The sequence below is a fragment of the Metarhizium acridum genome, assembly GCF_019434415.1.
Source record: "Metarhizium acridum strain ARSEF 324 chromosome Unknown scaffold_555, whole genome shotgun sequence".
In the NCBI taxonomy this organism is placed as follows: Eukaryota; Fungi; Ascomycota; class Sordariomycetes; order Hypocreales; family Clavicipitaceae; genus Metarhizium; species Metarhizium acridum.
The window spans coordinates 731143-754904 of NW_027094039.1; the positions used below are offsets into that span (position 1 = coordinate 731143).

Below are 23762 nucleotides of genomic sequence, written 5' to 3' on the forward strand. Positions count from 1 at the left end.
GACATCGTTATTTCGAATTTCTGTTTTCTGCTTTCTTCACCACTTTCACCTACAGCCCCGGCTCACAGCTCACAGCTCACAATTTCTCTCCCTTTCAGCCGTCCAATATGGCTAGAACAAAACTCAGCAAAGAAAAACTGGCCCAATGGCACAACGCTGTGCACTGCAATCCGCGCCTATCACCGGAACAGCAGTTACGAACCAACAAAGAGGTCACACCAAGCCTGGTCGCCCGGGTGAGGGCATCGTCGACCTGGGTGAGCTGCAGTATGCTTCTGACACGACATCCACTCCCCCTATCAAGAGCCCAAGGCAAGACAGGACCTGCAAAGCCAAATAAAGATGAGAATATTGGAGGAAATCATGCTCAAATACCCAAGATCATTGTCACCACACCAGACGGCAAGCAGTGCGGGCTTGGTGACATGCCCGTGTGGCAGAAACCTCGTGTATCAGAAGAGGTTTCAACCATGTTTGTCAAGTGGAGAGCTCAAGAGTCTCTGAGCCCTCTTGTCGGTGCGAGGAGCAAGACTGGGAAGAGGACTGTAAAGAGAAAGAGGGCGGTGCCTCGTGTTGGAGATTCTGAGCAACCCTCTCAGCCACCACGTGGGCGTAAACTATGGGCATGAGCTTGAACTGGCCGTGTCCGTACGACTCTTCAAAACATTTGCAAGAATAGAAAGCGCTTTCCGCACCAACTACTACATTTTTTGGAGACGACCGCACGAAGCGGACGGCAATATTGCACGACATCACAACGCGGAGGATATACCCTCGCTCCCGGGGAAACGAGCGACATGAAAAGCTTGAAGGCACTCCGTCCATAGAGGCCAGCGAAGCAATTTGGACAAGAATTTTCAGAATCATTACGACATGGTTACATGATATTAATACTTGGCGTTTTGGTAATATGAGGGATGGGCAGCGTTTGGATTGAAGCACTAGGGACTTACACCGCTGCATACGGGGGAATTTAGACCCGAGGCATCAGAGTCCGAATGGGTTATGACGTTGGTGGTGCATATCGCTGTTGCTATACGGAGTACTCATACCATGTATCTGAGGAATCTCATTAGGTTGTCAAATTGCAAAATATTGGGCAGCTATTGCCTCGTTTGAAACACTCTTGCGTCTGAGATCATGCGTGTATCGAATAGCACGCTAATAGGTCAAGCCCCAATTTGGAAGTCGTCTCTTCAATGTTCCAGTCCACCTGCCCGCCAAGCCAAAACCTGGTATTTGGGGCCCCCTCTTTTTATTCGAAATTGGCGGGCATGTCGGTGCCGGGCGCCGATTGTGGAGTTCTTTAATTGAAACATCGAACGAGCAAACATAACCTGACCAGCTGAAAGACCACATCCCACTGATGCTGTCCGGCCACACTCAGGAAGGTTGGGCTTTCTATCTTGGATCGGCATAAGGAGCCCGTCGTTACCGCCTCGGGATGGTGTTCTAGGCAAATACAATAAAAGCGACTGACAGATTTAAACCCCCCTCTGATCGCGTATTGCGAGACAGCTTTGAGTTTTATTTTGTCGTTGGTCCGGCAGTCTTCGTATTCGATCATGGACCCCAAACAGAAGTTCTATCGTCATTTCCAGGACAGCATAGCAGGTAGGCCCCGACCAGCTGCAAGGCGGCTCACATGCTACCTTACGCCACGCGAAGCTGATGACATGTATTGCAGAGCTTCAGGAGCAAATAGATGAGCTGGAGGCCGTGTCCGCCGTCGCAGGCGAACGGCAGGAAGCCATCGACCATGTTCTTGCTGGCATAAGCAAGCTCCAGCACGAGGTTTCTGACGCGTCAGAGTTCACTCCCTCGTATGATCGGAAGCAATACTCAGATGTGAGTGGCTATATATTGATTCCCTTGTTTGCTCATTCGGTATTCCAGCTGATACTTGGCAACAGACCATCAAGAGCCTCTCCGATAAGCTCAATGAAACCGTGGCCAGGGTCACACCAAGATCTCGTTTCCAGTTTAAACGCCCCAGCATTGAAGCTCACGTCGATATGGGCGCGCCGGAAAATGACCCCCGCTTGCACCCAGGCAGTCTATCTCGAAACACGCAAAGTCACTCTGGCGAAAAACACCAGGAGGCCAGGGAGAGCGACGACACAGTTGGTGACCTCCCTTCTGCTGCCGCGATACGTGACTATAACGCCGAGCTCTCTCAGCCTAGTACGCAGTTTGTTAGGAAGCCAAGCTTCTCTATGGCGAGGAACATTGGCATTGCTAACCAGTCCCATCTGCACATCATTCTCCCATCTTCTGCGGCAAGGGCTACTGCGTCAGGGAGTTTGACAGATTTGAAGTGGTGCATTGTGGACATGTCCGTTCCTACAGCGCAGGGGAAGCCATTTCCAGGATTGGTTTTGAGGAACATCTCAAACAGCCTAATTGTTGCTGGCCACATCGACGGGCCAGTGCACATGACAGGTGTAACGGACAGCATCATCGCGGTTACAGCACGGCAGGTTCGTATTCATGAGTGCAAGAATGTAGACATCTACCTGCACTGTACTAGTCATCCCATAATTGAAGACTGCACGGGTATGCGGTTTGCGCAACTACCCAAGTGCTATGTGAGTGTGTCGTACAGAAACCTCCCTTCTACACCTCAGATACTGACCTCTTTCCAGTCAATAGAGGGCGAGTCGTCAAAGGAGAACCAGTGGGATCCAAGTTGATGACTTCAAATGGCTCAAGGCCGGCCAGAGCCCGAACTGGACTACACTTTCAGACGCCGAAGCTTTGGATGAGGACTTATGGACCAATGTCGTGCCTGGACAGCCAGGTGTAAGTGTTGAAGAAACGCTGAAAAAGGTTGGTATACCTCGCCAGTAAACGCTGAAAGCGAGTCGTTTTCGTCGGACAGAATAATTGCGTACCGAATCAATCCATATTATATACCCACGACCGTAAACGCCATTCGCTTTGCCGTAAGACACATTCGCCTCGTGCCGTTACCAATGCCCCGTCTTCAGCAGACTTCGTAGCCAATTCCCAAGAATCAAATCTCCATTTTATCATGGCTAGCAACACGATTCCTCTTGCCGAACGCGACACCTCCCTCACGCAGAGTTTCCAGCAGTGCGCGCTGCTTCTCAATCCGAGCTTGTAGATCCTTTATCTCGCGGCTTTGTTCTTCGATGGAGCGGTCCATGTCCGGCAAGGCACGAACCTGGGCTCGCGCATGTTGGACCTTGTGCTTCAAGCCATCAGTCGCGCCAGGAACATCCTTGAATGACAACTGCTGCCCGTGGGTATGGACACCGCCGGGCGTCACACCGGTGGCAGTCGTGAGCCCATTCGAGGACTGGATGCCGGCCCGGACCTTGGCTAGGACTATGGAGAGCTCCGAGAGCGCATCGAGGTCGTCCGGGGATAGGTTGGGTGGCAGAGCGAGCGGGTGTCGTTCTGCTGCCATTGTCGGTGAAGGCCTACTCTGCGGTGGAAAGATCAATTGATGCGAAAAGCAAAGTCGGGAGCGGTCGAGAAGCGAATCAACACCGCAGCTTGGGCACGCAAGTTGTGAACGATGGCTTGGCTGTGGCACTCGTCATGGCTTGGTGTACCTAGCTGGTCAGCGGAGCTTATCGGACAATCGGTCCTTCAGATGTGAGGAGTGAAGCCAGTGCCATGTAAATTTACACACTGTATAGCTGCGTACTTTTCAAGCGCACGTCTACAGTGCACTTGAGCCCCAAAATTCTTCCATCGCCCCCTAAGCAACCTATGACATAGGTGTTGTAGGTAAAGCAACACCCCCACCAGACCATTTTGCTGAGACGGATACAAGGAAGCCTCTTCCTTCAAATTCACTCATCTTCCTCCTGCATCTCCAAACCAATTGAGCCTTTTGTTCCCCTTCCAAAAAGCCACCCTTTTTTTTTCTTCCGTCTTGCCATCTTGCCATAGAAAACACCTGTGTTCACCATGTCCAAGACCGAGCAGAAGGCTTGCCTCAGTACGTCGTCCCGTCCCGACCTCTTCAAACCACTGCCCCGCCGTGACGCCTCTTCCCCAAGCGCTCCTACTCTCTCGGCACCTGGCCGCGAGCCATCGAGCCTGTCCGAGTCTCGCAATGGCAAGGCTTCGAAAAGTCTTGACTATATACTCTTCATTTGCTATATGCTCGTGTATCTGGAGCTTGGGTGGCTAATTCTTTTGCTTGTGCGCTCCTTTGTTAGTCGTCATTGATGGATGGGGCATTCCCTCCGAAGAATCTCCCAAGGATGGCGACGCCATTGCGGCGGCCAAGACACCTGTCATGGACGAACTTTCGAACAATGCCGGGGGTTTCACCGAGCTGGACGCCTCTTCCCTGGCAGTTGGTCTGCCTGAGGGTCTCATGGGCAACTCCGAAGTCGGTCACTTGAATATTGGAGCCGGTCGTGTCGTTTGGCAGGACGTCGTTCGTATTGATCAGACCATCAAGAAAGGCGAGTTGGACGACAATGAAGTCATCAAGAAGACATTCCAGGGCGCCGCTGCCGGTAATGGTCGTCTTCATCTGTGCGGTCTCGTTTCCCATGGCGGTGTGGTAAGTCAGGGTGCCGCTGTCGTTCTGCCGGTACAGGGCTAACAGAGGCGGTTTTAGCACTCCAAGCAGGAACACTTGTATGCCCTCCTGAGAGCCGCCAAGAAGTACCAGGTCCCCAAAGTCTTTATTCACTTCTTTGGTGACGGCCGTGATACCGACCCCAAGTCAGGCGCTGGCTACATGCAGGAGCTCGTTGACTACCTCAAGGAGGTTGGCATTGGCCAGATTGCTACCGTAGTCGGTCGATACTTCGCCATGGATCGGGATAAGCGATGGGAGCGTGTCGAGATTGCCTTGAAGGGTATGTGCCACGGCGAGGGCGAGGCCAGCGAGGACCCTGTTGCCACCGTCAAGGCTCGATATGAGCGCGGCGGAGAAAAGGACAGGGACGAGTTCCTGACTCCCATCATTGTTGGGGGCGACGAGGCTAGAATCAAGGGTAGGAGAAAAATGCTCATGCCTAAGCGCTTGCCAGATCTTAGAGTGCTGACTTTGGCGCCATAGATGATGACACTGTCTTCTTCTTCAACTACCGCTCTGACCGTGTTCGGCAAATCACCCAGCTACTCGGTGATGTCGATCGATCTGTTCTTGAGGATTTCAAGTACCCCAAGATCAACAAACTCGTCACCATGACTACCTACAAGACCGATTACCCCTTCGAAGTTGCATTTGAACCCCAGCGCATGGACAATGTCCTTGCCGAGTGGTTGGCCAAGCAAAATGTGGAGCAGGTTCACGTCGCTGAAACTGAGAAGTACGCCCACGTTACTTTCTTCTTCAACGGTGGTGTTGAGAAGGTGTTCCCTCTGGAAACCCGGGACCAGGACCAGGACCTTGTGCCTTCCAACAAGTCGGTAGCTACCTACGATCTGGCCCCGGAAATGTCTGCAGATGGCGTTGCCGATCAGGTTGTCAAGCGCTTGGGCGAACAGAAGTTCCCCTTTGTCATGAACAACTTTGCTCCCCCGGACATGGTTGGCCACACTGGTGTCTACGAGGCTGCCATTACTGGCTGCGAGGCCACTGACAAGGCTATCGGCAAGATTCTTGAGGGCTGCAAGAAGGAGGGCTACATCCTTTTCATTACTGCTGATCACGGCAATGCCGAGGAGATGAAGTTTGCTGATGGCAAGCCCAAGACCAGCCACACCACCAACAAGGTGCCATTCATCATGGCCAATGCTCCTGAGGGCTGGAGCTTGAAGAAGCAGGGCGGCGTCCTGGGAGACGTTGCCCCAACAATTCTTGCGGCCATGGGTCTTCCTCAGCCTGACGAGATGACTGGCGAGTCACTGCTTGACAAGAACCTTAAGAGGGCTACCCAGTAGGCAGGGTTAGCTGGTGTAAAAGTTGTTGTTTGGGTAACGGAGTTGTGGGGGTCATGACTTGGGGATTAGCATGAGAAATGAAGCGTGTAGACTAGATGATGGGCATGGGAGCCGGATCGGGTATGAATGAGCAACGAATGATAGACATGGCGAAGTGAATGAGCGTAGCAGGGACTACACCAGAGGAGATATATAGAATTACAGAGATGGCGTAAGAACGATGGCATTTGTTCCTTTAATCATCAGTTGAGTGATGGCCTTGATATGGTGACCGGCTGCGCGCTGCGAATACCAACTCGAGTAGCCCAGGCAGATGAGTTTGATCCACCGGGCCTGGCCAAACCAAAGGAAGTGGCAGTTACCAGTCAGTACTCAATTACAGTGGCAGGTAGGCTTCATTAGGCATATGGCCCTAGCCCTGTGGGATTGCCAAGCGTATGCGTGGGGATGGGCAACAGGTGTGTGCTTTTCCTGTGGCAAGCATCGGACTTTCAAGTCAGAAGGTGCGTTGAAAACTTTCTCTTAACCCATACTTTCCCCTGAGATTTGCTTCCCGGGGTAGCTACTTCGAGGGTTTTAATTGCATCCGAGTACCATGACAGTCTAGGGTATTCGGACTGTCATGACTGAAGTTTTGACAGCTCGGCGTGTGGGTCGGAAAAGTTTTAAGACTTCATCCTACGGCGCCGTTGTCTTTCAGGGAAAATCGGATATCCGGCGTATGCATATAAACGAGTTGACGAGTAGCAAGGGCTCGTGATCTCACGGGTGGAAGCCCGTCGAAGAAGAAACACCCACCTGCGCTGGAAAGTTTACGTCACTGGTTGTGGCGGTTCCATCCAATCAGGCCGCCCGATATGAGGCACTTGGCTGGCGATCAGGATGCGGACTGAGCTCCGGCCCGCAAAGAAAAGTTGGCCTCATTGTGCTATTCTAACCCAGCAGCAGCATGTTGAACAACACTGCTCGTCGCTATTGCAAGGTCGATGGAGAGAATGGTACGACTTTTTTATTTTCACGATGAGACTGGCCAGTAATGGGCTGAATGAGACTGGTCCAAGTGCCCCAAGTGCCCGGTGCGCCGAGTTGCCGTGGCGTAGCGGCGTGGTCGAGAACATTTATTTTTTACTGTCTGCAGGCTGCGTGGTTGGTGTTGAGGGCGTGCCAGGTGACGGACAGATTGACAGCTCCAGACCGCGAGTGACTGTGCCCTGTGGGCGCGTCATTGCAGTGGGCCGACGTGACGGCTGACTGGAGTGAGACCGATGGCAGCGACGGCAGCGATGACGGCGTAAAAGTGAGATGACGGCGCCCATGAGCCAGCAGCCCTGGCGGGTGGTTTCGTGATGGGCTGTCGGCTTATCGAGTGGCTGTTGGTTGTTTGAGCGTCCGGGCATCCAAGCATCAATTGATCTGTCGGGCACACTGTCTGCTGTTGGATATCACGCCGGTACTTGAGTGTCATCGAGTTACTGGATGGAATAGCTGAGAAGATGCTAGTGTCGAGTGCATGAACCGAGTAGTATGGAGTAGATGAGGTACTGGAAGTCAACGACTGCCGGGCGGGCAAAAGGTGCCCTGGTGCCCGTACTTTACAATTGTGGCCCTGTTGGATGGCGGCATATTCCCCAAAACAAGTCTTTGTCGGCTCTTGACCATCATGAGTCGTCTAGTTACATCTTCCTGCCATCCACGACCAGCTAGCTACATCTGCTCCATCATCGTCGGCCGTACAGCATTACGACTGTTCGAAGCAGCGAGGCCCGACAAAGTGCAATTATAAGCAGCAGTTTCTATAGCGCCACACCACCGGGTCTATTCATCCAACCAGGAGCAGAGGCTGGACCCTGGATTTGCTCCATGCCATGGGTCTCGATCTCTTTTGATCCGGCAAACAACCCGTAGGTCGTGGACATCGGTGCAATGAGCGTCGAATCTAAGCTTCACGGCCCGCCGGGTTTCCTTGCACCCCCATTGCACACATGGCGCTCTCACATCGCCGCACACATCGCACCAGACCCTTTCCAAGGCAGGCCTTGGTGGCAGTGGCTCGGCCTTGCTTCCTCGCCCGTCATGGCAATGACAATGGCCTCTCTTCTCTCTTCCTGTTCCTTGCTGATCTGATCATCCGTCGCCACCTGCCCTTGCTCTCTCTCGGCCTCTTCTCCACCGCACGCTGCATTATTTACTGCAGCTCTGAATCATCAGGAACGGCATCATAACCTCATGCCCAACTTGCTCCATTAAACTTCCTCAACATATACTGCTCATACTGCTTGAATTCTCCATCATATCCGTTCGCCCTCTTGTGAAATCCTGCCCGAGTTGCCTTACGACTGCTTGGTCAATCCATTATTTCCACAAACCAGCAACTCACTTCCTCCGTCGTCCAACCAGTTCATTCTGCTGGTTATTACGCCGACTAAATTTATTACAACCTCATTTACGAGTCTCGGTTATACCACCTTCATTCCAACTTCGTCGACATCCATCAAGTATCGAAACGCTGCTCATCACGTCCCGAGTTTTCGTGGCAATTACTTTTTTAGTCCACTGCCATACAAGCACCCCTAAATATATCAATCGGTTGTGTGACCTCAAGGTAAGGCCTATAGTCCCGTCATTGCAGCTCACGCCGTCTTCGCAACTTGGTGCACCGAAAGGCTCATTCACTCCCTCGGATCCCCAACGGGCGATACGCAATAATGATGAGTAGTTGACATGCTAATGCATTGGACCACACAGGCTGTTTGACCTCCCATCTCTCAAGCCAGAACGACAGCTCAAACCGCCAGGGAATCTATCCCACATCGCCAGCAGTCGTTAACGACTGTAGAGCAGAGTGGTATTGGGTCGCATCGCATAGGTAAGCCATCGACAGATGCTGCTCAACACGGCATAATTGGAGCGGCGCTGTTGCGACAGACGATCGATCGATCATTCTGATCAGTTCTGTCGCATATGTAGCCTCCGCTTTCAGCAGCCCTCAGGGCTAGAACGCCAATGGCGTTGCCCACCAATAGCCAGTCCAGCCCCTCATTCCGCCCATCCCCCCCTGCGACTGCGCTGTATTATGTACGCACTCAACTTGCCAGCCAACATGCTAACAAAGCCATATATGCAGATAAGCAGAAACAATACTTCACAGAGTAGTGATCAACACTCATACGTCACATCTGTCGACGCTGGGTCTTGACGACGCCTCTGCGCGCCTTCTCGAGGGCAGCAGCCCAGTAGACGAGAGCTAGATAAACTCGGATCTCGAGGAGAAATGCGCAGCTGGTCCAGCGACGAACGCGTCCCGATTTATCATTAAAGTCTTCTCATGCATCGACGATGCCATTGCAGAATCGAAACGCACAAGGCACAGAACCTCCCCCGCCGACAGGCCCTACGGGCCACCCATTACCACGACGGGCCTCGCCAGGAAACTCGGTAACCTTGAAGCACCACCAACTCGCCCGCGATGCTTCTCTCAGAGCAAGCCCCGGTTCGTCGCCGGCGGCGGCGAATCCAAGCAATGTCACAAGTTCGCCGCGCCGTAATTCCTCCGGGGAGAGTCACGAAACGGGCCAGAGCGACCCGAAAAAATGGTTTGATTTGTCAAACCAAAACCCGACAGCAACGTTTGACAATAATGCCATGGATGGTTTGTGTCACTATGCACAAAGTGTTTGCAGGCTGCCTTGATATGGCTAACACATCTTCGTCGCAGTTGACCCCCCCTTCTTCCAGAAAGAGTCGGATTCGTCAAATGAAGACAAGCCATACCAGTTCCAACGCCCGCCTCCTCCGCGGCTCGCCACCGGCCAGAGTAGCAGCGCGGATGATTATCGCAGCGTGATTGACGATCTAACCGTCGAAATCCAGAAGCTGAAGGAGGAATTGAAGAGGTACAAGCAAAAGGGTCCGGAAACGCTGCGAAAGGACAAGCTTTTCGAAATCAAGTACCATGGCCTTCCAAGGCGTAGGAGACGAGAGTTAGAATCGACGCTGCGTGACTTCGCGGCTAGCATTGAAGACTCTCCAGATGCCTCGTCGTCTCAGCGAAAGAAATCATTGCGACACGCCACGCGCGACCACATGTACTCGGCTTCGGGATCCGCTTCTAAGCACGCCTCCTCTTCGTCTGGCTCCAATGCCAGACCTGTAGACTCTGCGTACGCGTCCATGTCAAGCGCTGCTAATTCATCTGGAGCGTCTCTCGGCCGTCCAAGCGTGGGCTCGCGTGTCCGGTCTGACCAAAAGGTAGAAAACTACCTGCGCGACATCCCTGAGGGTTTATACCCACGCCACATGATATTGACCGACAGGGACAGAAAGAAGTTAGTAGTAAGGCGCCTGGAACAATTGTTTACAGGTAAAATCGGCGGCCGGCATGCGCGTCGAGCTAGACATCGCCAAACCGACGGAGTCGAGGCAGATCGGGCATCAGCCGATATTGACTCTCGAGCTCAGCCTCCTCTTGCCAAACAGCAGCCCACTCCTGCTACCAATGCTGCCGCTGGCGCCGCCGCCGCTGGAAATTCAGAGCCGTCCCGGGAAGCCAAGATTCTTCCGCCAGAACAACAGTCTGGTCACTCTTGCAAGAAAAGTCGATCGCGAGATAATGGCTCGGCGTGTAATTCTAACGGTGATCAGACAGAGTCCGGGGGCAACGGGAACAGCAGTGGCTCAGGAACCAACACCTCGCCAACTCAACCGCCCGCCCCCGACCAGCGACCCACACGTGTAAAGGATCTGGATCCGGATCGGACTCAAGTTCCCTCTGAAAACATGGAGTATATTCGACACTTGGGCTTGGTTCCTCCAGAGATTATACCAGAGTCGAACAAGAATAACCTGGACGTGCAGCCGGATGCTGAGGGTTGGGTGTACTTGAACCTGCTGTGTAACCTGGCGCAGCTACACATCATCAATGTTACGCCAAGCTTCGTACGATCTGCCGTGAACGAAATTAGTACCAAGTTCCAGCTTTCACCCGACGGCCGCAAGATACGTTGGCGAGGTGGTCGGGATGGCACCAGGTTCTCCAGTGACAGTTCGAATGAGAGTTCTCAGCAGAGCGCAGACACAGAAGATTCCGACTCGGGTCAACGCAAGCGGCAAAAGACTGGCAATTTCACCGCGGATGATGTTCAGTCTGGCGGAAGTTCAAAAAGTCGTTCCAAGTTTGGCCCACAGGTGTCTGCTTCATCGAACAGCTTTCACTACAAGCCGCTGTTTGTTCACAATAGCTCCCCCAACGGAGAGACATCGCTGGACGAAACCCTGTCATCCTTTGGACCCATTGACGATAGCAATGGGGACGATTCACGATGGAACTTGAGTGGCTCTGGCACGTCGAATCGTCGGAAGCGTCGCCATGACGGTGCCATTATTTATTATAGCGGCGCGCCGTTTTGCACTGACCTCTCTGGTGACCCTGGTGATACATCTCCTGCAACCTACATGCTGTCCAGCGGCCAAGACCGCCAAAACTCTCAAGGACAATCTTCCCGCCCGATGCCGTACCGATCTACATCTGGTTCTTCCCTGGGCTATCGTCCACTTGGCGAAAGGAACCATGGTATTGACACCAGCTTCAAGATGGACATTGACAGCAGTGACAGTGTTCCGGATCTCACAGGTGACTCAGACTCCGAATCAAGCATCCCTGACTCTGAGTTTCCATGGTCCTCTGCGCAACAGTATATTGAAGTGCATCCACTGGAGCCTTGCGGTCTGGGAGGCGTCATGCCAGACGACCACTTCATGGTGGTTGTGACAACGAAGCGACCCATGACAGATGCCACGGCGTCAGAATACCAGTCTACTATACCGAGAAAGTCGGAGGAAGCCACTGAGTTTATCATCAGTCGATTAGCAAGCATGTCAACTTCATCACCTGCTCCGCTTGCCACAAGTCAGCAAAACTTTTTTCCTATTGAAATCGACTACATGTCGGGTAGGATCAAGCGTCTGGCTCCAGTGCCGCTGCCTCCACCAGTCATTTTTCTTCCGCCGTTCAGTACGGACACGTCAAGCTCGGGGGAGGATGATTTCGGCTCTGAGGATGATGACGACGCCCTAGAGTCGTCTGAAGAGCTGATGAGCCGAGCTGTCAATCCGCATCAGTCAGATGGCTACCCAGATGGTGTGGACTTGAGCAGTGGCGACGAAGATGGCGAAGACCCTGACGAGGATGATGCCGCTAATGGGATGTATGAGCGAATCGACATGGATGACTGTGTCCAATTTCAAGCGTCCCATTGTCAGTGCAAAGCGCCCGTCTATTGGCAGCGCTGAGGCTGCACCTGGAAGCATTCGACGCAGAAGCAAAAGTGCCAGTGCCGATGCAGTGTTTCGAACCAGCGGCAGTTCAGCCGCAACCGCAGGAGGAGTGGAAAGCGGCCACAGCAGCAGCGATGAAGAGAGTTGACATCAACGCGCAATCATGACGGCGTGATTGCATACTAGCAACACGAAACTTACGACTTGTCAACATTTCTGTCCGTATTGGAATTACGAGGCCTTTGACCCATTTTTGCTTGAGCCATTTTGTCTTCTTCTTTTACTTTTATCATGGTTTAAAAGCACGGATGTTGTATATCTCCTTTTTACACATTCTTGACAGCGGGCGATAGACATATTTGACCACCAGAGATTCTGGAGATTGTTACTGGACTTTGTTTGCGTTGAATATTGTGGCGCAAAAGTTTATTGCGACAATGCCCAATTTGAATACGGCGAGGTGTTAGAGGCATTTTTGTGTACAGCTTGGGACATTTTTGTTTTTTTTTGGTTATGTTCAAGATTCCCCTTGGACAGCTGGTCCATGTCTTTATGTCTGGCAGAGGTCATGGACAAGATTGTGGAAGCGTTGTTTGTTGCAATGGAAAACAGGCTCCGCTAGGATAAAACACGATGAATGCTAGTGTAGCCCGTTGAAATGGACTTGTCAATTTCATTCTAGAGTGACCCAAATGATTGGAATCATGGTGATGTTGGGGAGGATGAAGTCTGCGAATGTCAAGTCCTTGGCCCAGGACCAAGGGAATGGTCATGCTTGTTCCACGGCCAGAGCTACTGCCCTGTGGAGTAGCTGGTAACTTGATGCGAGTTATTTGCCAAGGACTAGACCTATGAGGTACCTAGATAGGTAGGCATGATACGAATATTGGCGGCAAACAAATCGACGTTGGTCGTGAATGCCAGGGCCTGGGCCAGCTGGGTCGACCAGCCAGAAAACACCAGACCCAACACGCTACCAACTGAGTGGTGCGGTTCAGTGTGGTGTTTTCGGTTACACCCCCTTGCGCGGCAAGAGCTGACTAGGCATCTGCGCAATGTGGGGCCGGCATCTGCATCAACCCCACGTCTCTTTGTCCACTTTTTTCGTCGCAAGCCTGGGCCTTAGACTCCGGTGCTGACATTCAACAACCAACAGTCCAAAACATGGGGCGCCCGTAGCAAGCATTTGGCATTATTGCGCGAGAACAAGAGATACGACATATCCTTTTATTTTTACTTTTTACTTTCCGATTCTTTGATTGCTCCTTTTCTGACCCCTCACGCACCTTTTTCCTCTTCCGGGGAGTCCTTGCATCCGCATACATGTCATTGGTTGATTTGCACGAAGCATTGCGAGTCAAGCTGGTCAGCAAGTGTCCACGATGCATCTACCACTACTGAAGCTGGTGGCTCTCGCCACGGCGGCGGCTACTGCGGCACGGGATGGGGCGAACAGCCCCCGTCGTGTGAAGGAGGTTAAGAATGTCGCTATTATTGGTACGTAGATACCTTTCTTGGATGGGTTTCAAAGATGAGCGAAATCTGGGAGTGGACCGGAGTCATCGGACAGCTGAGATTGGGAGCAACATCTTAGACGACGGCCGCGTACTGACACAGCAATTTGTATAGGTGCCGGTGCTGCCGGCACTTCAGCTGCGTACTACTTGCAAAAGTATGCAGAGGAAGAAGGTCTGGCTGTCAATATCACGGTTTTCGAAAAGGCTGACCATGTTGGCGGTCGTACCATCACCGTGAATGCCTTCAACGACCCCGAGCAGCGCGTGGAACTTGGAGCATCCATTTTCATCAAAGACAACCATATTATGTACAATGCTACTCGCGACTTCAACTTGTCACTGACGGGGTTGACGGAACGTCAACCTACTGACTACACAGCTATTTGGGATGGCAAGACCATCTTGTTTCGGTCAGAAGCAGGTGCTTCCAAGTGGTGGGATGCTACGAAGCTGTTTCTGAAGTATGGCCTGGCGCCCTACAGAGCTGTGCAACTGGTCAAGGGCGCCGTGGGAACTTTTCTTCGGCTTTATGAGGCGCCGTATTTCCCGTTTCGGTCGTTGACGCAGAGGGCCTTTGAGCTGGGGTTGTTGCGGTTGACAGGTGTGACGGGCGAGCAGTATCTGAGAGACCACAATGTGAGTTTGCAGCAGATATGCCATGTATAGCACTTTGGAAATTCTGTGCTAAATTCTGCTTCAAGATCAACCCAGACTTTGTTCGAGACCTCATGCAGTCGGCTACACGAGTCAACTATGCCTCCAACATGGCCTACATCCACGGTTTGGAGGCAATGGTGAGCCTTTTTGCTACAATGCATTTTTGACAGTCGGCCAGGTTGTTAATCTTATTATAGGTGTCGTTTTCTACAGAGGGTGCTGTCGCCGTTGCTGGAGGTAATTGGCAAATCTTTGAGAGGCTGCTTCAGCACAGTGGTGCAGCCTACTATCCCAACACTTCTGTTGCCACCCTTGCATTTCAAAAGGGTACCGACAAACCCGGGTCTGCTCCCAAGTATCTGATTTCGACGAAATTGTCTGGTTCGAAGTCAAAAGCCGCCAAGCTGCCCACCGCCTTTGACAATGTTATAATTGCATCACCCTGGCAGTTCAGCGATATCGAAGCTGCCAAGGGAGTAATCAAACATCGCATTGATACGATCCCTTATATGAAGCTCCACGTCACTCTATTCACCTCTCCCTTCCTATTGCAGCCGAGCTTCTTTGGTCTTGAAGCAGGGACAAAGGCTCCGAGCAATGTATACACAACTCTTGGCAAAGACGAGGAAGCTCACGAAGGCCCCGAGGGAGTCGGCCGCACCGGCTTTTATTCCATCAGCACCCTACGCACGGTCACAAATCCCAAGACACATAGGAAGGAGTTCCTCTACAAGATTTTCTCAGCCGAGCCGGTCAATTCAACTTTCCTGTCTGATATCCTCGGCACACCAGTCCCCTCTTCCTTTCTCTCCAACGAAACTACGGGCGAAGTAGAGCCCATCTCATGGTACTACCCGCACTGGTTTTACTCGTACCCGATCGAATCCCCGCGCGTTACATTCCAGGATCCCATCATCGGTCGGGGCCTTTACTATACCTCTGGAGTGGAGAGCTTCATCTCAACCATGGAGACTAGCGCCCTCATGGGGATGAATGTCGCTCGTCTCATGGCAGATGACTTTGCCGGCATTACCAGGAGCAGAAGAGGCAACAAGGCCACCGCCTCGCAGGACACAAGTCCCAGGACCCCAAGGGAAGACTTTTGGGATAGTATGGACAGCGAGATGGGGGCCAGTATGAACTTTCCGGGTGCAGATGAACTTTAGAAGAGCTAGAATACCCTTTGACGTTTTTTTTTTCCTTTTTCTTTTCTTTTTGCTACTAGAGTCTGGGGGAATGCTGGGTATAAATGGCTGTTGATTGGGAATCTTTACAACGTAGCAATGGCGAATGGGTAGACGACACAGACTTGGCTAGAAAATGGTACAATATGTGTTCATTCATAGGTTGGAATATGTTGATAATGCGCGCACGTACATCAGATAGGGAACGAGTAACTGCACAATTTCATACTCTGGTCGATAATACTAATGTCGTTCAAGCTAGCAACACAGTGTACCAAGCCACCTTTACCGCAAGGCCGATAGATATTGCCAAGTCCAGCGAGACGGTCTTGAGAGGCAGATGCAGCCAGTACACACTCCAGCGAATGGAACGATGCATCATATTTACGGAAGCCAGAGTTGGCCCTCTTTTGTTTTGTTATTGCTTTTCCTCAGAGGTACTTTGCGGGTACGGGCTTCACTAGGGTGCCAAACCACAGAGTTGTCCATGGATGGAAACTTGGTGGTTGTCTTTTTCTCGTCTATTGCCGCGACACCCATTTACGCCATGTAGCTGCGGTATAGACGTGTGCAGAGCAGCAATGTTTGTTGTGGTTGACGTGACTGTCCGTGCGATGACGCGCTGGCGTGCAAGTACTAATGAAACAAGGCAATTTTTAATGTGGTTGTGGTGAGAGGCCGATTAGCAAAGTCGGGTTTCAGCCCAAGCATTGTCGGTCTGGGATTGTTCAGGTGTGAGTGAGAGGCGTGGCAGCTGTCACATGGGGCATGCACGTAGAACCAGTTGCCAACGACGCCACTCACTCTGAGGATATGATATCTCGACAGCCAGACGCGGTGTTGTGTTCCCTGTTTTTTTAACGCTCTTTTGCGCGGCTACCGCGTGCCTTGCATGATGACGTTATTAGTCTGGATTGAAGTGGATACCAGGTGAGTGCTGAATCATCCTCGCACACCCGAGCAATGAGAGCTTCAAGGCAGTCGAGGCACTTTCGGCTTAACGCACGTGATGCCACCAGGCCATGCGGTGGACTTGATGGCCTGGTGTTAACTATGACGCACCACACACCCTTTTGGCAGGCATCCAATTCATGGCACGCTGTAGCCTGGACCAGACGACCAGTCAACAACTATACTCCCAGACATCTGGGACCCTGGACCCAGTGCCAATCCCAGCACTCCGCCAGTAGATGCCACCGCACCATCCCACCTTGGCTTGCACAGCTTGCCGCTTGCATCATCGCGTTTGCTTCCTTGTGAACGACGTCCTCTGCCTACACCTTGCCGTGCGGGAAGCGTGATCGTCGTCTTTATTCTTTTTTTTTCTGTCTCCTGCATCGCATACTCTCCTCGCTTGGCTCCTGTCCTTCGCCAAGAGCCGTTTTCCATCGAGCTGGAGTCGCGCCGCCAGCTGCTCACACTTGTCAAGTGAAGGAGGGGTTCTACCTGGTCTGTACTTTGGACTCTGGGGCACAAAACCAGGACAGGAAGAAAGATATAGTACTCGGCACAGACGACGAAGTATAAAAAAAGAAGGGGGACAGAATGTTTATGCTGCGGAATGGTAAGTGATTTCAACCATCGTGAGGAGGTGCAAAAGTCTTGCTATCTTTTTTTTTTTTTTTTTTTTTTTTTTTTTTTTTTTGGGTGCCCTCCTGTGTCCTGCTTATGTACTCCCCTCCCTCCTCTACCACACAAGCACACACGCACACACCTATCTTAGCCCCCGGGCCTGTCATAAAGCGGGGGAAACTTGACAATGACTTGAAAATCTATCCCGCTTCGACAGTCTTTCTCCTGCTTTTGCTCGCTCGGCGAAGACTCTTCCTCGTTCCGTTGCCAAGGCTACCAGTTCTCCCCAAAGCTAACAGAGTCCCTCTTTCCCCACAGTTGGCAAGCTGATCTTCGGCTCCGGCACTCAAGAAGCGCTTATCGAGCTGCCCCAGGGTCAGCTTTATCTCGTTCGACCGCTGTCGCCCAAGGGCTATTCCGAGCTTATTTTCAAGGACTCGGCCATTCGTATCCGTCGAACCAACCAGGATTTCCACTACCAACTTGTCGTCCAGCGGGTTTTTGAGGAAGGCGAGGCTGAACTTATTGCCGACGAAGAAGGCGAAGACGCTGAGATTGACGCTCTTGCCGCCGAACGTGACGAGAAGACATTCCTGCTGGACGAAGCTCTTCGGTTCCGAGTCGAAAGCAGAGAGGGTGGTGAAACTGTCTTTGCTTGGAGAGACTTGAGCGGCGACAACGGCGACCTCTACGAATTCGTTTGCGACACTCAGGTGCCCACCGCCCAAGTTGAACAGTTTGTTCAAGTTGCCAAGCAGTGTCAATACGAACGCAAGTACCGCAAGCCGCATACCACTGCTTCTGACGAGGATTATCAGCAGTTCGAGTTTCACGACGAAAACCCCATTCCTCCTGCCAGTCCACTTCACAGCCCCGTGCTTACCCGGTCTATTGAGTCTGTCGACGACATGTACGCCAAGACTGCTGCTAACACGGGCGCCAAGAGGGAACCTCTGGCTGTCGCCGCTGCTGCCTCGCTACCGGAGCCGGAGCCGGAGCCGGAGCTCGACCCGGAGGTAGGGCCGGAAACCAAGGGCAGCGGATCGTCCAACGCACCTGAACCTGACTCTGCGCCGGAACCTCTTGAGATCTACGCATCGCTACCCGCCGAGCTCCATCTCTTCGATCCACAGCCGGGTCACTTTGAACTCATTGATGACTCCGTGATTGCTACCGTTTCAGAGGTTGGCCAATGGCAATATTGGCTCCAAATCGAAAGCAAGGAAAAATCATGGGTCGGTACCTCGGTCGTGCCCGAGTTCAACCCTGTGTTTGATTTTGAGTATCTCTCATTCGTCTTCAACCACTTCAGCAGCGATGGCACCGCCAGGTCCTGGCTTCTCCGATTCAAGGATCAGCCTACTCTGGAAAAGTTCCAAGAGGCAATCATGCAAGCCATCTGGGAGAGGCTCAATGAGACTAAATGGGCCAAAGTGCAAGAAAAGGAGCGTGAATACGTGCTTGATGCCTTTGGCGACCTAAACATGGAAGATGCGCCGCCGCTGGAAGAAGCCGAAGAAGAAGAGGCGGAGGAGGAGCATGAGGAAGAGGAAGACGCAGGCATCCGAAGCGACGATTACGAATCTGAAGAGGAGGAGGAAGCAGACGAGGAGAAATCCAGTGGTGACATCAACTCACAACTGGCGGTGGGTTACAAGCATGACCGCTCATTTGTCGTTCGCGGTTCCAAGATTGGCGTCTTTTCTCATACGGCCGACAACCGTCTCAAATTTAACACCAACATTTCCAAGGTTACCACCCCAAGCGGTAAGCTCATGAGCCCCAAGAAGGTCATGTTGCACAGCGAAGATCGCGATCTCATCATACAAAATGGCGTCGATGCCAACAAACTGTACCGTATGGATATCGAATACGGCAAGGTCGTTGACGAGTGGAAAGTCCACGATGATATTCCCGTTGTCACATTTGCTCCAGAGAATAAGTTTGCTCAGATGACTTCGGAGCAGACCTTCCTTGGTGTGTCCAGCAATGCTCTGTACCGTGTCGATCCTCGTCTGTCTGGCAACAAGCTTGTGGACACTGATATGAAGCAATATGCTTCCAAGAATGACTTCTCAGCTTTGGCTACCACCGAGAAGGGATACATTGCCGTGGCAAGCAACAAGGGCGATATTCGCCTGTTTGACCGCCTTGGAATTCGCGCCAAGACGCAGCTTCCTGCTCTAGGTGATCCCATCATTGGTATGGATGTTTCTGCCGATGGTCGATGGATCCTGGGAACTACCAAGAACTACATCTTGCTGGTCGATGCTCAACAGAAGGGTGGCAAGAATGATGGCAAGCTCGGTTTTGAGAAGGGTTTCGCAGCCGACTCCAAGCCCCGTCCTCGCCGTCTTGCGCTAACCCCAGAGCACGTTGCGCAGGTTTACCACGAAACGGGAAAGCCTGTATCGTTTACACCGGCCAAGTTCAACGCTGGAGAGGGCGCTGAAGAGAAGAGCATCATCACTGCTACAGGTCCTTATATCGTCGAGTGGGATCTCAAGAAACTCCTTCGCGGCGTAAAGACTCCTTACAAGATCAAGCGCTACCAGGATGAAGTCAAGGCGGACGACTTCAAGTTTGGGTCCGACAAGAACGTCATTGTAGCGCTGCCCAACGAAGTCAACATGGTGGCTAAGCAGAGCCTACGCAAGCCCACCCGAGAGAGTATCATGGGCGATTTACGTTTGAGCGGTGGTCGGCGCAGCTCAGGACGGATTAGCAATAGTCAGAGCGGGAGGTACAAGTTGGGAAGAGACGATATCGTGAATTCGCCTTATTAAGTAATGTGTGGCTGGTGAGGGATGTGTTTCGAGGTGTACGCGCGGCCGAATTCCACTTGTCTATTTATGAAGCTATGCCTTTTTTTTTCCTTTGATACCATGAACTGCAAATTTGCAGGACTTTTCATCCAAGCTGCTCCTATTTTGTGGTTGTGTCTGTAACCTTTTTATTGTGTCTTGGGATTCATTGTGGGAAATAAATGTTGGGGGGTTTTCCTTTCGTCGTCACGTCGCGGGGTATAACGACTCTTCATCCCAGGTAGTTAGTTAGATAGCAGCACGCACGAATTAAAGTTGAAGAACAAAAGAAAACAACTATTAAATGCTAGTCCGTGACTCCATTCGCTATATTGCTAAATGACTCTTGGCTTTCTTTTTCCCCCTTCCCCGCCTCGTTCGCATCCCGTCCATTTGACATTTATAAGTTATAGATGAAAGTCTAATCACGCCCCACGACTAAAATACCCCAACGAGAACCAAGACACGATGAGGGCTCATGGGTTATTCTGCATAGGAGAAATAGCCTCATCTTCATCCTGGCCCGGCCCAACAACAGCGCCAGACACGTTCCGCAACGTCTTGGGCTGGGCGTTGTTCGAATCAAGGCGAGTCATTTCAGACACAAAGCTGGTTCCCCACCATGCGCTGGTGTACTTGAAGACATAGCGCTCTAGTTTCTTATAATTCGCCGCCCGCTGCTCAGGGCTCATGGTGACGGCGTCATGGATGGCATTGGCCAGTTCCTCCGTGTTCCATGGATTGACGACGAGACTCCCGTTGAGAGACTGTGCGGCGCCGGTGAACTCGGAGAGAATCATGACGCCGTGGCGCTCTTGCTGCGTGGCAATGTATTCGTATGAGACGAGGTTCATGCCATCGCGAGTCGAGGAGACGAGGCATACATCCGATACAGCGTAGAGGGCGGTTAGTTCGTCAAAGGAGACGGACTGGTGGAGGAAATGGATGGGCATGAATTCAATGGTGCCGAATTTGCCGTTGATGCGGCCGACGAGCTCGTTGACCACGGCGCGGAGATTTTGATACTCTTCCACGTCTTGGCGCGAGGGCACGGCGACCTGGACGAGAACAATCTTGCCGATCCATTCAGGGTGTTCGGTAAGGAATACTTCCAAGGCGTGCAACTTCTGCGGCACTCCCTTGATGTAATCTAGTCTGTCGACGCCGACAATCAACTTTACGCCTTCGAATTTGCGATTCAGAGTCGCGATGCGTTCCTGCACAGACGGCTTCTTAAGCCCTTCGACAAATTTGTCCGGGTCGATGCCTATGGGGAACGCACCAATGGTGACGAAGCGTCCGTTCCAGTCAACGCCATTGGGCGTGGTATGCGTGCCCAAGATGCGGGAGCAGCTGCTCAGGAAATGACGCGCATAGTCGTACGTGTGGAACCCGATCAGGTCGCAGTCCAGCAGGCCGCGGAGCAGAGGTTCGCGAACGGGCAAGATGCGGTAGATTTCGCTGCTAGGAAACGGCGTGTGCAGGAAGAAGCCAATCTTGACCTTCTTGTTGGTCTTGGCGATTTCTTCCCGCAGCATCTGCGGCAGGAGCATGAGGTGGTAGTCGTGGACCCAGATGAGGTCGCCATCTTGAACGTCCTTGATGACGGTCTGGGCGAAGAGATGGTTTACTTCTTGGTAGGCTGCCCATGCGGATTCATCAAAGGTGATTTCGCCGGGGTGGTAGTGGAAGAGGGGCCAAAGGATGGAGTCTGATGGAATGGGTGCGATGTTAGTGTGGTTGTAAATTTTTTTTTTCTCTTTGGACCTGCTCCTGTTCGTTGTAGACGGGAAAGGGAAAGGTTTCTGGGGGAGGAGAACAAACTTGAAAATCCGTTGTAATGTCTATCAGCGAGCTCGTCATCGATGAAAACCGGGTCCGCGCCGTATTCGTCCTTCAGGCGCCGCTTCATGTCGGCGACTTCATTGTCAGGCACCTCGAGACCTGGCCATCCGTACCACTGGAAGCTAGTGGTCTTGCTGAGGCCGCTAAGGCCCGTGACCAGGCCGCCAGAGGACATGGAGAATGTGTAACTGCCGTCATCGGAGCGCTTGATGGTGATGGGGAGACGGTTCGAGAGGAGGAGGAGTCGGCCGTGGACTTCTGGCGCAAGGCCATCTGCGACACTGGTGTCTGCAGTCATTGCTGGCTGTTCGAGGATTCTGTATAGCTGTGCAGTGTGTATGTGCAAGATGCGTCGATTATGGGCTATTGGAGTAGCACTGGGGGTGGTTTCGTGCAAACAGAGCGCCAGAGGCTATTTTATAGAATGGATGGCGGGCAGAGGTTTGAAGCCCTGGTGCTCCCCGTCTCTCTTTGTTGTGACATCTGGAGGGGGTGTGACGTCTGGATTAAGGAAGGAGCGTTGGAGGGGTCGAGCTTGGTCCATGTCCTTCCAATATTACGTCAAGGTACGGAGCAGTTCCAGACGTGTCGTTGGTCGGTGGCCACCGCGCCTAACCAAGACGAGGCTTGGTGGGGCCGCAACGGATATAAAGCTCCTCAAGTTGCTGAACAGTGAAGGGTTAAGTGAGCTTTGTCGAACAGTCATCTCGACATCATCCTTACGATAAGAGTCCGGCATCAATTGCCAAGTAGATGAAACGGCGCTAATTTGCTAGCGCATGTACCGTCAACAGCAATCTGAGACTATGCGTGGGAATAACACGACCTAACGAACCTGTTTCGTATTAGAGGTGCACAATAACCTCTAGCTGCAGCAATATGGACAAACAAGACTTCGCCAAGGTTATCCCCATCACACTCTGTTCCAGAGCAGAAGAACCTGGGTAGGCTTATGGAATAGTCAAACCGTTATCGTTGGTGTTGAAGCAGTACGACAACTACATGGCAGGAGCCCAGCTATGACTCGTTGGGAATTCGGTAGTCTTTCCAGCCGACCCGGTCGCAGGAATTTTCAAAGAGCAGCAGTGTAACTAACCCCTATTTCTCTGCATATGAAGCCTCAGGTAGCGGTCTTAATGTTGGGTCGGTCAATGGTCCGTAGAGCTGGTACTACCTCTCGTTCTGTAACATCCCGAGGGCATACCATGTAGGCAGTTATAGTCCGCTCCAACATCTACACGGAGTATATGAAGCTCAACTTTTTACAACTCCGTATATGCCCAGAGCGTCTCTTTGGCCAGGTTGACTACCTCGAGTCATCATGATGGACGGCTTCCTACAGCTGCCATCCCTGTGTCCCGTGATGGTTGGGATCATATCCACTAACTACTTTAGACTGTTACCTTCGAATCACTTCGTACACAGAATTTGCACCCTGGCCTCTGTTTTTACTACTATTTTCCGCAGGTGCTCTCGTCTATGCGCTGCTATTCGCCATCTATCGTCTCTACTTCAGTCCTATAGCCGCATTTCCAGGCCCATTCCTCGCCAAGGTTACACATTGGTATGAGTTTTACTACCACTCTGTATGTACGGGCATGTACTACGAGAAGATCCGTGAGATGCATTGCAGATTCGGTATGTCCCCTTGCCACGTTTTTGAACTCGACAGACTTGACTAAATGTTGGTGCCGTAGGACCCGTTGTACGAGTTACACCAGAAGAAGTCCAGGTCCTGGATCCTTCAGCCTACCACAAACTTTTCGTAACTGGTGCGGTACGTAAACAGACGCTTATCCGAGGTTCAGCGATGGTACCGGGTTTGAAGGTGACCGACCCTATGCTGCTGCATAAAACAAGGTTCATCGCAAGATCTCCCGTTCTGATTACAGCTCTAGATATGACTGCGATGTCCACCGGCCACGACGCTGACTGACGACTTCGTGCTCCCCTTGACAAGCTCTTGTGCACGATACGGTATCTTGCGCATCGAGCCACGTGTCGTTTACCGTGTCCGGAGACTGTGTGAT

The 23762-nt window shown here is 52.1% G+C and overlaps 9 protein-coding genes across 9 annotated transcripts; 7 read left to right on the forward strand and 2 right to left on the reverse strand.

The window, feature by feature from the left end:
- Positions 1-107: 107 nt before the first annotated feature.
- Positions 108-629, forward strand: J3458_018923 (uncharacterized protein; the record flags this gene model as incomplete). The annotated part of the gene is made up of 1 exon (XM_007810061.2): positions 108-629. The coding sequence occupies one exon, from the start codon at positions 108-110 to the stop codon at positions 627-629; it is 522 nt and encodes a 173-aa protein (XP_007808252.2).
- Positions 630-1671: 1042 nt separating this feature from the next.
- J3458_018924 (uncharacterized protein) lies at positions 1672-2693 on the forward strand (the record flags this gene model as incomplete). Its single annotated transcript, XM_007810062.2, has 3 exons — positions 1672-1848; positions 1914-2588; positions 2646-2693. The coding sequence occupies 3 exons, from the start codon at positions 1672-1674 to the stop codon at positions 2691-2693; spliced, it is 900 nt and encodes a 299-aa protein (XP_007808253.2).
- A 323-nt stretch (positions 2694-3016) lies between these two features.
- J3458_018925 (uncharacterized protein) lies at positions 3017-3433 on the reverse strand (the record flags this gene model as incomplete). Its single annotated transcript, XM_007810063.1, has 1 exon — positions 3017-3433. The coding sequence occupies one exon, from the start codon at positions 3431-3433 to the stop codon at positions 3017-3019; it is 417 nt and encodes a 138-aa protein (XP_007808254.1).
- A 509-nt stretch (positions 3434-3942) lies between these two features.
- J3458_018926 (uncharacterized protein) lies at positions 3943-5880 on the forward strand (the record flags this gene model as incomplete). Its single annotated transcript, XM_066121315.1, has 4 exons — positions 3943-3973; positions 4197-4549; positions 4607-4988; positions 5054-5880. The coding sequence occupies 4 exons, from the start codon at positions 3943-3945 to the stop codon at positions 5878-5880; spliced, it is 1593 nt and encodes a 530-aa protein (XP_065973670.1).
- Positions 5881-6762: 882 nt separating this feature from the next.
- Positions 6763-7131, forward strand: J3458_018927 (uncharacterized protein; the record flags this gene model as incomplete). Its single annotated transcript, XM_066121316.1, has 1 exon — positions 6763-7131. One exon carries the CDS (start codon positions 6763-6765, stop codon positions 7129-7131), a length of 369 nt encoding a protein of 122 aa, XP_065973671.1.
- A 2085-nt stretch (positions 7132-9216) lies between these two features.
- J3458_018928 (uncharacterized protein) lies at positions 9217-12168 on the forward strand (the record flags this gene model as incomplete). Its single annotated transcript, XM_007810065.2, has 2 exons — positions 9217-9529; positions 9596-12168. The coding sequence occupies 2 exons, from the start codon at positions 9217-9219 to the stop codon at positions 12166-12168; spliced, it is 2886 nt and encodes a 961-aa protein (XP_007808256.2).
- A 1367-nt stretch (positions 12169-13535) lies between these two features.
- Positions 13536-15493, forward strand: J3458_018929 (uncharacterized protein; the record flags this gene model as incomplete). The annotated part of the gene is made up of 4 exons (XM_066121317.1): positions 13536-13650; positions 13783-14306; positions 14372-14464; positions 14525-15493. 4 exons carry the CDS (start codon positions 13536-13538, stop codon positions 15491-15493), a joined length of 1701 nt encoding a protein of 566 aa, XP_065973672.1.
- A 1193-nt stretch (positions 15494-16686) lies between these two features.
- vid27 (Vacuolar import and degradation protein 27) lies at positions 16687-22221 on the forward strand. Its single transcript, XM_007810067.2, has 2 exons — positions 16687-17075; positions 17402-22221. The coding sequence occupies exons 1-2, from the start codon at positions 17057-17059 to the stop codon at positions 19867-19869; spliced, it is 2487 nt and encodes an 828-aa protein (XP_007808258.2). The 5' UTR covers positions 16687-17056; the 3' UTR covers positions 19870-22221.
- On the reverse strand, positions 18635-22220 carry TPS1 (Trehalose-6-P synthase/phosphatase complex synthase subunit). The gene is made up of 2 exons (XM_007810068.2): positions 21712-22220; positions 18635-21598 (listed from the first exon to the last, which is right to left on the reverse strand). Exons 1-2 carry the CDS (start codon positions 22028-22030, stop codon positions 20364-20366), a joined length of 1554 nt encoding a protein of 517 aa, XP_007808259.2. The 5' UTR covers positions 22031-22220; the 3' UTR covers positions 18635-20363.
- Positions 22222-23762: the final 1541 nt, after the last annotated feature.

Coding starts and splice junctions, on each gene's coding strand:
- TPS1 (XM_007810068.2), bottom strand. CDS start 22,030: ATGACTGCAGACACCAGTGTCGCAGATGGCCTTGCGCCAGAAGTCCAC. Junction 21,599..21,711: donor ACATTACAACGGATTTTCAA/GTTTGTTCTCCT, acceptor CCATTCCATCAG/ACTCCATCCTTTGGCCCCTC.